General features: G+C 41.9%; 1 protein-coding gene across 1 annotated transcript; it reads right to left on the bottom strand.

The window, feature by feature from the left end:
- Positions 1–972: 972 nt before the first annotated feature.
- On the bottom strand, positions 973–3,715 carry LOC133931203 (polygalacturonase At1g48100-like). The gene is made up of 7 exons (XM_062378037.1): positions 3,230–3,715; positions 2,998–3,129; positions 2,448–2,621; positions 2,302–2,343; positions 1,968–2,175; positions 1,670–1,860; positions 973–1,576 (listed from the first exon to the last, which is right to left on the bottom strand). Exons 1-7 carry the CDS (start codon positions 3,488–3,490, stop codon positions 1,217–1,219), a joined length of 1,368 nt encoding a protein of 455 aa, XP_062234021.1. The 5' UTR covers positions 3,491–3,715; the 3' UTR covers positions 973–1,216.
- Between the last annotated feature and the right edge of the window lie 11,795 nt (positions 3,716–15,510).

Genomic DNA, 15,510 nt, shown 5'->3' with positions numbered 1-15,510 from the left:
AACTTTGTCCCGATTACGATAGCTTCTTTATGTATTGCATATATAAGACCTACTAACATATATTTTTGACAAACATGTTAGTTTCAATGACTATGTTATCATTAATCATTAAAATTATAATCATGGTCTAATAGAGTTATTTTCGCTATAATGTATATGGAGGTTCGTGCATAACGATTTTAAAGTGGTGAAATATTCACTAAGGTGTAGTTTGTTGATAGGTGTTGACTATTTTGTAAAAGGCCTTATAGTTATATTAGCGTTACAGAGTAAAGTTGGAGTTGAAGTCTCGTGATCTGATCTTCTCGTAAACATAAAAAGACCGTTATAACTATCATGATAATATAACAGAGTAGGTACGTACACGACAAAACTCGTTGGCATTACAACTGTTAGGAGGAGCACGTATAGTCGTTACCTCACGATAGATAAACCTTGTTAATAAATATTATATCCTTTTGCATGTAATCATGGTTCGTCTGGCTAGTTCAAGATGGTCAATTTTCTAACAAAAGTAGGACGCGATACGCAATTGCGTGCAGATCCTGTCTTGTTTTCGGAATCCGTGAACCATATGCCTGGTCTAGGGGCGGGTCATTGCCTCATTGGGCCTAACAGTGTGCATGCCCGTGCACTCAAGATCAAGAAAAGAACAATTTAATAATCTCAAAAAAGAAAAAAAATTAGTATGGACAAAGCCATATTCACCCTTTGTGCCCGTCTAGGCCCGTAGACCTAGTTTGTGCACCCGAGCCTTTCCGACTCCCGCAGGGGCTCGGCCCAGCAGTTGCCTTCCACTCCTTTTTTGTTTCACGGAAGCAAATTCCGCCACCCCTGATCGTAGTTTCAGGCAGAGCATTCGTTCGAACGCGTAAAAAAGAAAGTTGCGTGAAACCGAAAAGCCGCCTATTATCGGCCGTACGCCGGAAGGGCGAGCCCGCTGGTGAAGATGCCTCCCGCGGTAAATGAACTGGAACACTTGCAAGTCTTGAACCATATAAATCTCGTATCCGTATAGTTCTCTGTAGCAACTGTCATATCCTAAATTGTCATGTACCTGAACAATCCTTGTAGCCACTTACAAAGGGCCGGGGTCGGCGTTCTACAGCGACCGCACAGCGCACATTTCAACGCAACGTACCGTATTTCCTTTACCATTTCTAAACTGCCGCTCCACTGATCGTGAGGGAAAGAAATCCCGTCAACCGGCCGTCCATCAGGGGCCACCGGCCATCAGGCACTCGACCGGCGGCTCTACCGGCCGCACCACGTCGCCGTACGCCTTCCAGCAGAACGGCCCGTGGAGGTGGTACCCGCCGTCCTTCACCGGCGCGAGCTGTATGTCGGCCAGGTGGATCCCCGAGCACGGCGCGGCGTCGCTGCATGCCAGGTACACCGGCCGCTCCGTGTACGTCCCGGCGACGCCCTGGTACGCGACGCCGGACACGGCCACCGCTGACGTCTGGTTGGTGCACGTCGTGTGGTCGCAGTAGTATTGGTCGATCGCGATCGGTATCTTCACGCCCGACACCTGCACGTTGGAGAACCGCACGTTCGTGACCGAGCCTGACCCTCCCTATGTTGCATCAACGGTGCAAGGAGATCACGCGTTAGGCTCGGTTTGGCATTCCGGGGCATAACAGCAACAAACTACAGTACTTGCGTTTACCTGCCAGGTCTTTATCCGGACGCCGGTCATCGTCTGGTTCAGCGTGACATCCTGCACGGAGACGTCGGAGACGACGGCCGTGGCGCCGCCCTTGCCGAGCCCGCCGATGCTGATGCCGTGGCCCGGGCCGCATTTCACGTTGCGGATGAACACGTCGGAGCAGCCGTCCTGTATGGAGATGCAGTCGTCACCTGCACATTCCAAGAGCAGAACAGGTATTTTCAAGTGTTTTTTCATTTGGCAACGGTTTCCTCTGCGATCGTCATGAAAGGCGAGGGATGGACCGCAGACCGCTTACCACAAGCAAGGGTGGTGTTGTGAATGGAGACGCCGACGGAGCCGGTGAGGTGGATGCCGTCGGTGTTGGGGCTGTCGCCGGGCGACGAGACGGCGACGCCGTGCACCTCAACGTCCCGGCAGGTGTCGAAGGTGAGGTGGAACTTTGCGCTGTTCCTGATTGTTATCCCCGTCACGGTTACGTTCGCGCCCTGGTACACCCTCACAGCCTTGCAGCAACACGTTTGCAACAACGCATCATTAGTCCCCAACACCTCACAATTTTACTCGCAAATAATCCATTTTAATTATTCAGACTACAGACCGCAAAATGCAAAGTTATCATTTATCTTTACCGTTGGTCTGTTGCTTGTTCCGACACGATCAGGGTCAAGCTCCTGCAGAAGCAACAAACAAGATGCATCAGTTGTAATGTAGTGAGTATTTCTACAGATGGAGCAGGCGTATGGATGACAAAGAGAAGGAAGGGCGCTTGGCTCACCCTCGTGGCGTCGTCATCGCCGTCTCGGCCGCTCCACCATTGGCTGCCGTGACCGTCGACGGTGCCGGACCCTTGAATGGTGAGACCCCTGACGTTCTTGAACTCCAGCCACTGCGTCACATCCCCGGAGTGCCATGCCGTTGAGCCTGTGTCTGCAAGGATCGTGCCATCCACCTGAGAATGCAAACGTTCACGCCATGTTCGTCAGATAACTGCCATGATTGTTTTCGTCAATAGAATTTTCAGTACCCATGGCCCATCCCCAAAATACCACGATGCTACCAATATATGGCATGTTTAGTTCTCGCCCAGATTAAATCGCCATTCAATTTTTCAGCAAAATTTCGGTGTTCTTCGCCGCACCAACCAACCACCACAGCATAGTACAGTTATGCAGAAATTTTGCTGTACTACTTGACTATCCGTGGCACTGTAAGCATCCAGAAATAAAAAGCAACCGGACTCCTGTGACCAACGTACCCGTCTATCCCTACATGGATCCATGTGCCATGAGTGCTTCCTCTTTCGCACACCAATCATCAATTCTCACCTGAAAGACCGTGTTGGCCTCGCAAGAATCGCCCGTGAACGTGATGGGGCCGACGAGGAACACGTAGCTCGCCGGCACCACCACCGTCGACGCCCCGACGCCACACGCCGCGGACCAGGCGTCGGCGAACGCCTGCATTTCCGAAGAAACAGAGACACAACCAAAGATCAAAATCGCTTGTCCTGACCTTGACACGAAAGGAAACATGGTACCACGCACGTTGCGCACTTGCCTTGGTGTCGTCCGTGGTACCATCCCCTACGGCGCCGTAGTGCGTCACGCTGAAGGTCGCCGAGGACGACGGTGGCGAAACGGTTGGAACAGGCGGCAGCGGCGGCGCCGGGCGGTGCCGTGCAAGGGGCGTTCGCCGATGATCCGCTTCAGCTTCTCTTCTCGCGAGGCAGTGATGGGTCAAGAACGTGGTGGTAACGAGCACAAGCAGGACGAAGAGGAAGGTGGCATTGACAGAGCCGTTTGGGATTCTCAGCCCCATTACATCGCCTTTCAGCTTAGTTCCCAGGCTCACTCGATCGTGTGGCGAAGGCAAATTACCACCAGGAATGCAAATGCATGTGAGTAATCCATCTTACATGGCAGTGTATATATATGGATTGACACGGTCGATCTCGCCCCTCATGATAGGAAATGGGCATTGATTGCAAGGAATTCCTTTCTCGAACAGGAATAACTCTGTTGTACCATCGTAATCAATCGACCAAGCTTGCTTCTCTTCCTTAGATAATTTTTCCGTTTGATTATATTTGATAGAATCGACACTGAAATCATATAGGAAAAGATATCATTTGTTCTCTAGATTTTTCTTGGAAAAAAATCTTGCTTCAAAGGAATAAACAAATGGTGAAAGGCATTAAAAGTTTTCAAGCCATATATGGCAACGAACCGACTTGTCGAGCATAGCATTACATTTACCTTACATTTCTGCTGGCAAATCCGTGAATGATTCTCAAGGAATATCTTGCTCTGGCTCGTGACCTTGCTGAGTTATTAGATGACTAAGAAAGTACGTGTGATCAAGACCAATCAAACTTAGCAGAACCAAAAACAGGCAAGCCTCCCTTTGTTTCTTGCAATTGTTCCCTCCAGGGGTAACGTGGGCTTAGCCGTGCAGTCTTCTTGCACGCTTCAAAGGGATAGATGGATTGCGACATAGCTAAGTCGCTTGTGAACTCCTAGGTTCTTCCAGATTGAGCCACAAAAATAAGACTTATTGCAGAATGACATATTGTATTTCACAGATTTTGATATACTACTACAGGGTGCTTTCTATCCAATTTAACATCCGGATTTTTCGCATCGCCAGTTTTTTTCTCCATGTCGTGTGCTCCGGGCAATATAAAAAAAGAACATCGCTACTGGTTAAAAAACAGTGATTAGTTATAGATATCACTACCGGCTCAAGAACCGATACTGATATTCACTATCACTATCAGTTTGTGGCTCCAATCGACAGTGATAATTCGTATCACTGCCAGTTCATGGCTTTAATTTGCCAATTGATATACCTAATCACTATCAGTTTTAACTACGAATCAGCTATAATACTTAATCCTAGAAAAAAATCAAAATTGAAATCGACAAGCCATAATTAATTAAGCTTTATAAGACTAAACCAGAATCACTGTTTTTTCATCACACTAATAAGCAGCAGTCACCATACACCAAAATAAAAGACATGGCCACACGCGTGCAAAAGGAACCCTAAAACTTCCGGTTTGTTATCATCACAAAAGAAACACTAATGAGCCCATGGTTACTTTACATACGATATATTCCGTCAATAATCCTCAAATCATACAAGGTCAAATTACAAGAGCACACGCACAATAATTAGACCATCATGTGAACTCGTTTCTCGTTATTCATGCTTGCTTAAATGGGTTTCTACTAAATTCTTCTGATCTTTTATTGTTTAGGAACGTGAGAGAAGCACCACAACCTTACCCAGACGTCACCTCTCGAAAGCCAAATCTACTCAGACTCGAGGCTGAGCTCTAGTCGTAGTCGTGGTTGAGTTGCAGATAACGCGTCAGTAAAACGGGCATAACTCTCTCATACGAAGTCTGTTTTAGGCAATCTTGGACATTTTGGATAGTTTACGACAAGCCCTTTCCAATGGATATAAGCTCGACCAAATATTTCTTATAGTTTAGTTAGAGTCAATGAAATAAGGTACTACACCATCGTTTTGGATCTAGTTGGATCTTGTAATCGTATCGGGGTCGTAGTCCAGGTTGTGTATGCCTCTTTACATAGCTACACAACCCTAGATCGACTTCCACACGTCCACCCAATATATATACAGCAGTCGTCATAGTTTAGGCTTGGATTTTTCTTAAATTATTCTTTTTTATATAGTTTCACCACTTGTTCGGTTTGTGGAACCCCAACTCAAGTGCTTCATTGGTAATTAGCAATATTTAGATTGCATCTACCTGTTCTTGCTTGTGTTCTCAATTCACTTGCAGGAAAAACCTTCTTGGCTAGGTCAATCGCGTCTTGGCACCATTGATAACCACGAAGTAGTGGTGTAGTGCTTGTGAGGGTTCTCGATCTGTTCTGTTCGAAGCCTTTGGATCATCAACGTTGAAACTCTACCAATCAACTTATCATATTACCTTTTGGAAGATCGGGCAAACACGCATCAAGTGGTATCAAAGCCTCGGTTGCCCGTTAGGTAATCTCAGTTATCCCCTTTGTTTCGTCATTTTCTATTACCTAGAGTCCAGAAAATTGCCCCACAAAAATATTTAGATCTTAGTTTTTCCATTGTCCAAACCACTTTATGTCTTCGCTATTTTGTTTCAGTATTCACATTGTTGAGTTTGAGTCCATTGTTGGTGTTTTTGTTGCTAGTGGAGTTATTGTGATCTAGTTTCTAGTGTTGAGTCTTGTTGTTTAGTCGTCGTGTATCTCGGCCTGCCCTTGTTTGCTATAGCTGAGATTGTGTCTCTAGTCGAGTCGACTATCAACTCAAGCTTGACCATTAGTCGCTTTAACCATCTACTCGAGTTCAACCACTAGTCGAGTCGACCATCAAGTCATGTTTGACCAATAGTCGCTTCACCCATCTACTCGAGATCGACCAAATGTCGACTCGATCACCTGCTCGGGGTCCGACCAGTCACTCCGACCACTCACTCGGGGTCCCGACCAGTCATTCCGACCACCCACTCGAGGTCTGACCAGGTACTCCGACCACCCACTCGGTGTCCCAACCAGTCACTTCGACCACCCAATCGGGGTCCGACCAGGTAATCCGACCACCTAGTCGGAATCGCCCACCTTCTCAGATCTGACCACCATACCCGAAACATAGGTAGCCAAAGTTCAGAGACACAGAGAGTATCTTTTTATTACCTTTATACCCCTGCTCTCCAGAAAACGTTTGTAACCCACGTACCTCATTGGTCTTAGAAAAGGCAGTAGAAGAGTTTTTGAGTTTGTGTCATATTCAAAAAAAAAGAAAAGAAAAGCAAGAAAGAAGCAAAGAGTGCCAAAAAAGAAGCAAATAGTGCAAAAAAAGAAAGCAAATAGTACAAAAAAGAGAGAGAATTAAAAAAAAAAGAGAATCAGTTTGCATCGCGAATTTTGTTTCATTGTGCTTGTGTCTGTTATAGTTTTTGGTTAGGTTGAGCTAGTTCTAGGAACGTATTCGGGCTAGCAATTGTGACGAGTACTATGAACTTTATTCAGTTTTGCTAATCTAATTTCAATTATTGCCATTCCTTGCTACTAAATATTGCCTGTCCAAGCTACACCTTCTCTCGATCAGAATAGTTTCTCCCCTTGCAAATACCTCACTCGCACTCGATAAGGTATCACGAACCAGCCACCGGTTGTGCCAACTACGGTGGTTGTTAAGAACATTTGCAAGAACATGGTAAGACGTTTGAGAGTGTGTGACTCCACCTCCACCACCTAGTAGTTGATAGGGATAATTTATCTTTCGTTATTTTCTATCTTCGACTAACCATGGTAAGAGAAGCATCGAAAGCGAAAGAGTGTGTTTTGAGAAAAAAACTCACAATATTGTTGAATGATCATTAACAAACTATTAATGACGATATTGACAAGAAGCTTGCGGGAACCAATACCGTATTGCAACGACTCAACGAAAGCATTGTAATGCTCAATACATGCTTTGATCGATTGGTTAATCCACCATCGAACAATGGTCAAGTGGATCATCATGGTGCAGCCTATGAACAAGAGGAGTCCATCACAAATGATGAAATTTTGAGACAAGAACATGACGCCTTTAATGAACGACAAAGGCACCGATTGAACTTCAACCGTCAAGGTATGAGAGGTAATAATTTTTAGCAATATAACCACATATTAATGATGATCCATTTGCTAAGGTTAAGTTTACTATACCATATTTTGAGGGTGCTTATGATCCTGAAAGGTATTTAGATTGAGAGATGACGGTAGAATAGAAGTTTAATGCTCATTTAGCTCCTGAAGTGCATAGAGTTAGGCAAGCCACTAGTGAATTTAAAAATTTTGTAATCATCTGGTGGAGTAGGGTATGCATCAACGGATTAGCTCCTACTACTTGGAATGCTTTAAAGGTTGCTATGCGTAAAAGATTTGTTCCACTCTCTTTTAAATGTGATATGCGTAAGAAATTACAGCACTTAAACCAAGGTGATAGATCCGTAGAAGAATATTTCCAGGAGCTACAAATTAGTATGTTGCGTTGTGATATTATTGAGGATGAAGAGGCTGCAATAGCACACTTTTATGGAGGGTTAAGGCGTGAAATTCAGGACATAGTGGATTACAAAGAATACGATAGTGTTCCTAAATTGTTCCAACTTGCGTATTTGGTAGAAAAAAAATTGCAGAGACAACAACAGAGGCCAAGGAGCAATTTTGAAAGCACGACTACTTCAAAATTAATACTGGGACAAGTCAAAATAGTCCCACATTCAACTACATGGTCTGCTGCCCCCTTCTCAATTAGGGCGTGTTCAGGGTCCAGCCAAGAGCTCTTCTTCGGTTGCTTCTACATGCCGATCGACCGGGATTGTATACCACCGATACAAGGGAATGGGCTATGTCATAAAGGATTTCCCAAGTCAACGAGCATACATTGTAACAGAAGATGATGTATATGTAAGTGCTAGTGATGTTGAGGATGAATATGCTCTTGCAGCTAACCATGCAGGTGATGAGGATGGTCGTGAGATGGATATCGACCATGAGGAACTGTTCAATGCCACTGCCATGGAGGATTATCGGACCCTCATTGTGCAATGAGTGTTAAGCACTCAAATAGAGCAAGCGGAATAGTTACAATGCCACAATTTGTTTCAGATGTTCCTCATAGTCAAGGATTATCGTGTTTCAGTCATTATTGATGGAGGAAGCTGTAACAACTTGGTAAGTTTAGATATGATCAAAAAGCTTGCCTTACCGACAAGAAACCATCCTCACCCGTATCTTGTTCAATGGTTCAGCAAAAGTGGTAAGGTTAAGGTAATGCAAATAGTTAGGGTGCATTTTTCTATTGGTTCATACCATGATTGTGCTCAGTTCGATGTAGTACCTATGCAAGAATGTTCACTTTTGTTAGGACGATCGTGGGAGTTTGATACTGATGCAAAACATTATGGTAAAAGTAATAAGTACACTTTTATGCATAAAGGAAAGAAAATAATTTTTCTACCTTTAACCCCTGCTGAAATTGTGAAATGTGAACAAGAGACAACTAAAAATAAGAGAAAAAAGGCTTGAGAATGAATATGAAAATCAGCAAGTAGCGGAAATGGTTTTTCCCCAAAAATGGAGAAAGCAACAACAACTTCTAAGTCTGATGGATAGACTGAAATGGTATGTTATGCTTGCTACTAAATCTGATCTTACTAAAATTTGTGATAATGAGCTATCATGCTATGCTTTGATATGCAAAGATGCTTTAATTTCACTCGAGGATATATCTAGCTCTTTGTCCCCGCTATTGCTAACCTTTTCCAGGAGTTTGTGGATGTATTTCCAGCTATGGTACTCCCGGGATTACCACCTACTCAAGGGATTGAACATCAAATTGATTTGATTCCGGGAGCAACTTTGCCAAGCCGTATTGCATATAGGACTAACCTAGAAGAGACTAAAGAAATTCAACAACAAATCCAAGACCTTTTGGACCATGGGTATTTATGAGAAAGTCTTAGACCTTGTGTTGTTCCCGTTCGTTTGGTTCCTAAGAAGGACAGTAGTTGGCGTATGTGTGTTGATTGTAGAGCCATCAATAATATTACTATAACATATCATCACCCTATCCCTAGGTAAGATGATATGCTTGATGAGTTGGGTGGTTCTATATTTTTCACTAGAATTGACTTGTAAAGTTGATAGCACACAATTAGAATCAAACTTGGAGATAAATGGAAGACTGCATTTAAAACTAAGTTTAGTTTGTATGAGTGATTAGTAATACCTTTTGGATTAACTAATGTACCTACTACTTTCATGCGATTGATGAACGGAATTTTATGTGCTTTCATTAGGAGATTTGTAGTGGTTTACTTTGATGATATCTTGATTTACAGCAAGTCATCTGAACTACACTTTGATCACTTACATGCTATTTTTAACGCTTTGAGATATGCACGTTTGTTTGGTAACCTAAAAAAGTGCACCTTTTGCAAGGATCGAGTCTCTTTTCTTGGCTATGTTGTTACTCCATAGGGAATAGAAGTAGATGAAGCAAAAATTAAAGCCATAAAGAGCTGGCCAACTCCCGAGACTGTTGAACAAGTGAGAAGCTTTCATGGTCTCGCAGGTTTCTATCCGCGATTTGTGCAGGATTTCAGTACAATTGCTGCTCTATTAAATGAGTTGACAAAAAAAGGAGTAGTTTTCAAATAGGGACCTCAAGCATTCAAGTTGTTGAAAGAGAAGCTCACCCATGCTCCATTGCTCTAACTCCCTGATTTTGGTAAGATATTTGAACTACAATGTGATGCTAGTGGGATTGAAATTGGAGGTGTGCTAATTCAAGAAGGTAAACATGTTGCTTATTTCAACAAGAGATTAAGTAGGCCAAGTCTGAATTATTCCACTTATGATAAATAATTGTATGCTTTAGTTTATGTGCTTGAAACTTGGCAACATTATCTATGGCCTAAAGAATTTGTTATACATTCTAATCATGAATCGTTGAAATATATTAGGAGTCAAGCTAAACTGAATAAACGACATGCTAAATAGGTAGAATTTATTGAGTCATTTTCATATGTCATGAAACATAAGAAAGAGAAGGACAATGTGATTGCTGATGCGCTTTCTAGGTGTTATACCATGTTATCTCAACTTGATAATAAGATTTTTGGTTTAGAGACCATTAAGGACTTGTTTGCTGCTGAAGTGCTTGAATATTGTAACGAAGCAAAAACATGGAATAAATCTGTGCTGAACGATGGAGGAGGCACATGGAGGAGGATTGATGGCACATTTTGGGGGCAAAGAAGACTGAAGATGTGCTGCCGCTCACTTCCTTTTGCCAAAGATGAGACATGTTGTTGAGCGCTATGTGTCACGTTGCACCTCTTGCTATAAAGATAATTCTCACTTAATCCACATGGTATTTACATGTCTCTTCCTGTTCCTAGTGTACCTTGGAAGGATATTCTTATGGATTTTGTTTTAGGATTGCCTACGACAAAGAGGGGGCGGGATAGCATATTTGTAATTTTGGATCATTTTTCTAAAATGGCACATTTTATACCTTGCTATAAGAGCGATGGTGTTACAAACATAGCTAATTTATTTTTCAAGAAAATCGTTCGACTACATGGAGTGCCTAATATTATCATCTCGGATCATGACATAAAGTTTTTAAGTCACTTTTGGAGATCACTTTGGAATAAATTGGGGACGAAGCTACTATTTTCTACTATGTGTCATCCTCAAACCGATGGTCAAACATAGGTTGTCAACCGTACATTATCGACCATGTTATGGGCAGTTCTAAAGAAGAACTTGAGGATGTGGGAAGTGTGTTCACCTCATATTGAAATGTCGGTACACTCCACCACTAAGGTAAGTCTGTTCTAGGTAGTGTATGGATTTAATCTCCGTGCTCCTATTGATTTACTACCTTTGCCTACTTTTAAAAGACATAAGTTAGATGCTAAGAAACACGCTGAATTTATTCTTAAGTTGCATGAAACCATTAAATGAATATAGAGAGCATGACTACAAAATATAGGATTGCTGGAAGTAATGGTATGAAGGAAATAAATTTTGAACCGGGTGATTTAGTTTGGCTGCATTTGAGGAACGATAGGTTTCCAAAACTAAGAAAGTCAAAATTGATATCTAGAGCTGATGAACCATTGCCAATGCATACAAATTAGAGCTACCTGTAGATTTTGAGGTTAGTCCCAAATTTAACATTTCAGATCTGAAGCCCTACTTGGGAGAAGAAGAAGAGCTTGAGTCGACTCCAATTCAAGATGAGGAGGATGATGAGCTCATGGCTCCTTAGGATACTATCAATACCGCTAATAATCCTCAAATCATATAAGGCCTAATTACAAGAGCACGTGCACGACAATTAGACGACCATGTGAACTCATTTCTTGCTGTTAATGCTTCCTTGAATGGATTCTAATAAATTTTTATGATGTTTTATTGCTTAGGAACATGGGAGAAGCACCATAATCTTACCTGGACATCATCTCTCAAAGGCCAAGTCTACTCGGACTCGAGGCTGAGCTCTAGTCGTGGTCGTGGTTGAAGTCGTGGTTGTGATCGAGTCGCAGGACAACGCGTCAATAAAATGGGCATAACTCTCTCATACGAAATCTATTTTAGGCAATCTTGGACATTCTGGAAAGCTTACGATGAGCCCTTTCTAATGGATATAAGTTCGACCAAATATTCCTTTTAGTCCAATTAGAGTCAAAGAAATAAGGTATTACACCACTGTTTTAGACCTAGTAGGGTCTTGTAATCATGTCGGGGTCGGAGTCTAGGTTGTGTACGCCTCTTTCCATAGTTACACAACCCTAGGTCAACCTCCTCATGTCCCCCCTATATATACATAGTAACCGTCATAATTTAGGCTTGAGTTTTGCTTAGATTATTCTGTTTCATACAGTTTCGTCGCTTGTTTTGTTTGTGGAACCCCAACTCAAGTGCTTCATTGGTAAATAATAATATTTAGATTGTATCTACATGTTCTTGCTTGTGTTCTCAATTCGCCTGTAGGAAAAACCTTCTTAGGGAGTCAATCGCATCTTGGCACGGTTGATAACCATGGAGTAGTAGTGTAGTGGTTGTGAAGGTTGTCGGTTATATTCGGAGCCTTTGGATCATCAATGTCAAAACTCCACGAATCAACTTATCATATTACCTTTCGGAAGATCAGGCAAACACGTATCAAACACTGCACCCATCATGCACCTACATCTACGCACCATGGCTAGTTGGGATCGGCCACGATGAAGAAGTAGTTGTCGGTGTCAGCGTCACCGTTGATGTTGTCCTCATCCTGCTCCTCCTGCTACTCCTTATCCTCCTCTTTCTCCAAGCTCTGACGCCTCTTCGACTTTAGCTCATCGATGAAGAAGTCTCAAACTTTGTCAGTGGAGGGGGTCCCTATCCATCCGAAGTCCGATGACTACGCCTCATCTGAGCTCTCCAGCAGCACCGAAGCTTCATCATCAGAGGAAGGCACGGGTGTGGGTGGTTTGGCCGGAGATGGTGGATGTGGCGAGGGGGAGTGTGGAGTGGTTGGAGCTGGATATGGTGGTGGAGTTTCCATCTCAGTGGCGGTGATGGTGGTGGAGAGGAGAGGGTGGAAGAGAGAGATAGAGAGAGAGTGGGAGCTAAGTGATTGACCGAGGAGTTAAATTTAAAGGCTTTTGAGAGAAGCCAAATAGACGGAGGCTGGAAACTGTACCGGTAGTGGGCTATCACTAGTGATTCGTAAGTCTAATCAGCAGTGATAGTAGCTATAACTGCCGGTTATTAATGGCACGATTTTTATGTGCTGCTATCACTGCCACAACTTATCACTGCCAGTTCATAGGCAGTAATGTATCAGCACCGGTTTGTAACAAGAATCGGCAGTGATAATGATTATCACTACCAGTTCTTGGTGGCTCGGCTTTTTATGTGATGGTTGAGCTTATGAACCGGCAATGATAATTTATCACTACCGATTATAACAGTATCGACAGTGATAATAGGGTATAGATGACTATTTCTGTAGTAGTGAGGATGAGGTCACAAAACTTCATGTTTTTCTAAATCCCTCGGCACTTAAAACTTCTATTTGTTTGTACCGGTTACAGTTAGTTTATATTTTTTAATAGTCATTTATTTGAAATCAATATTTACATACCCATATCAACAATATGAATCAAATTGATATAGATTCATGTGTTTTCAGTAAAGTCGAATATTGATATACTTTCTCAGTTACATCAAATCCAAGTTGGTTGGTGCAGATCTACAGAACTCAGGTGTTTGGGACCTCAAAACGCCCCCTAACTTATATAGCCACCGCATGACCCTATAGGCATCGGTCGTCTAATGTGATTTATGTATCTTCCAGACCTTTTATTGAACAATAATTAATAGTTGTATGTTGTGTTAAATGCATATATAAAAAGTCTTGAAGAAAACATAAAGATCCATAAATAAATTCAAACATTTACATCAATCAAAGATAACTGTTTAACAGCTCATGGCATGCATCCCTCCAATGGTGGAAGCAGATCCTCTGACTTCACTCATACGTGAAGTCAGGTGACTTCAGTTGGATCTGAGCCATTGGATCAGAGATGAACAGTTCAGATTTAGTGCTACAGTATTTGATAAACAGTAAAATAGTACTATAGTATTGGTGAACAATGCTTCTGCTACAGTACCAAATGCAAACTACTGTTTATCCCGACTCAGTTCACTGTATGTCTCTGACTTTACATTGCTGAAGTTAGAGGATCTGGATCCTCCAATGGTGTATATAGACCTCAAGGGCCCAACATGGTGGATGAATTTTAGCAAGCCCAAATAGGGACTACTAGGGGACGGACTGCTCAACTAGCTATTTTTGTTTTTCCCTCTTACCACTTATTGTCCTAATCCCTACAAATTAATAAAAGTACTAAATTAATCCATGTAATCAGATTTTATTTTTCAGCCTTTTGAATGCATTGATTAAACTATCTATATACGAAAATTAATTCAATAACTTTTCAATAACATGTTTAAAATATATATGTGATTTATTGAAATAACATATTTGGATTACTAAAAAATATATTCAAATTTATTAAAAAAAATAAAAGTCAAAACATATCCAATATCAATCTTGTTTTGTTGCATTAATTCTAAACAACATCATACTTCAAATAGTTTTGGAGATAGATATCAAATTTGAGAGATAAATGTGTTTGAAGTTTTAAAAATACCTCAATTTTTTTATTTCATCATATATTCCAAATATAGGCCCTATTTCGTATGCAGATAGTTTGTAGGAATCTTGCACGAATTTCATAAATTAATTCTTGTTGAGAACAGGTAATAATTGCGGCTTTCCATACAAACATCCTAAGAATGTCGAAGTTGTCATTTGCCCAAAGTGGTAATTGTATGTACCTATCACTCAGGGTGAAGGCAAATATCTTTGGAAAGGAACAAAATATTAAAATTATAACACAGTAATGTAAAATTAGTTGTGACCCTGCAAACATCAACAAGCTAACATCTTAAATATCTTGTTGATACCACATGAGTGCTCTAATAATTCAATTTAAAGATGTCGATGCTTGAAATGTTTTGTTGAGAGAAGATAAAGTGAAAATGATATTTTAGATTTTTCTGATTTTGTGCCTAACTATTACTGTAAGATTTCGTACTCGTGACCTAATACAACAGTGTCCAGCCAGTTGTCGTCTTGTTACAATCATCATCGTTATGCTGTTAATTAGTTTCGTGTTAGAGGGGTTCAGTGCGGCTTGAAGCTGTTGCACTCGATGGCGACTCCGATAGCCCGCATGTGAACCCTCTTGCAGACCCCATTTGAGCCAGCTGTATCCGAGATTATATGATGCTCATATATTTGGACTGAATCCGTGGCCTGACTCTGCCCAGTTCAGCAAGTCATATTTTGTTTGGGTACCTGGTACTAGTAAAAGATCCTGTTTATTTCTTAAGAAAATTGCTGTTGATGATAAAAAATGGCACGGCTAAGTTTTTTTTAACACCGGATGTTCTAGTGTTAAGGCTGTGTGATTGTCGGAATATCTAGTGCGTAGAATATGTTAATGCAATAATTTGCAGAGATTACCGTAGAAATTGATCCGACGAGGTCTCCAGCAAAAGCACCGGACCATCCGGCGAGTTCATGGTGTTTTGCAGAGTGTTTTGGAGCTCTAGAAAATTAGTTCGGTGTTTATAATTTTTTCCTCATTGGAACATCCGGCGTTCATTCTCGGAGTTGGAAGTTTCAGCACATCGAAACATCCAGTT

Source organism: Phragmites australis, chromosome 10, assembly GCF_958298935.1.
Source record: "Phragmites australis chromosome 10, lpPhrAust1.1, whole genome shotgun sequence".
NCBI lineage: Eukaryota > Viridiplantae > Streptophyta > Magnoliopsida > Poales > Poaceae > Phragmites > Phragmites australis.
This window is presented reverse-complemented; position numbering and strand designations above follow the sequence as displayed.

Coding starts and splice junctions, on each gene's coding strand:
- LOC133931203 (XM_062378037.1), bottom strand. CDS start 3,490: ATGGGGCTGAGAATCCCAAACGGCTCTGTCAATGCCACCTTCCTCTTC. Junction 3,130..3,229: donor GTACCACGGACGACACCAAG/GCAAGTGCGCAA, acceptor TCGGAAATGCAG/GCGTTCGCCGACGCCTGGTC. Junction 2,176..2,301: donor GAACAAGCAACAGACCAACG/GTAAAGATAAAT, acceptor TGTTGCTGCAAG/GCTGTGAGGGTGTACCAGGG.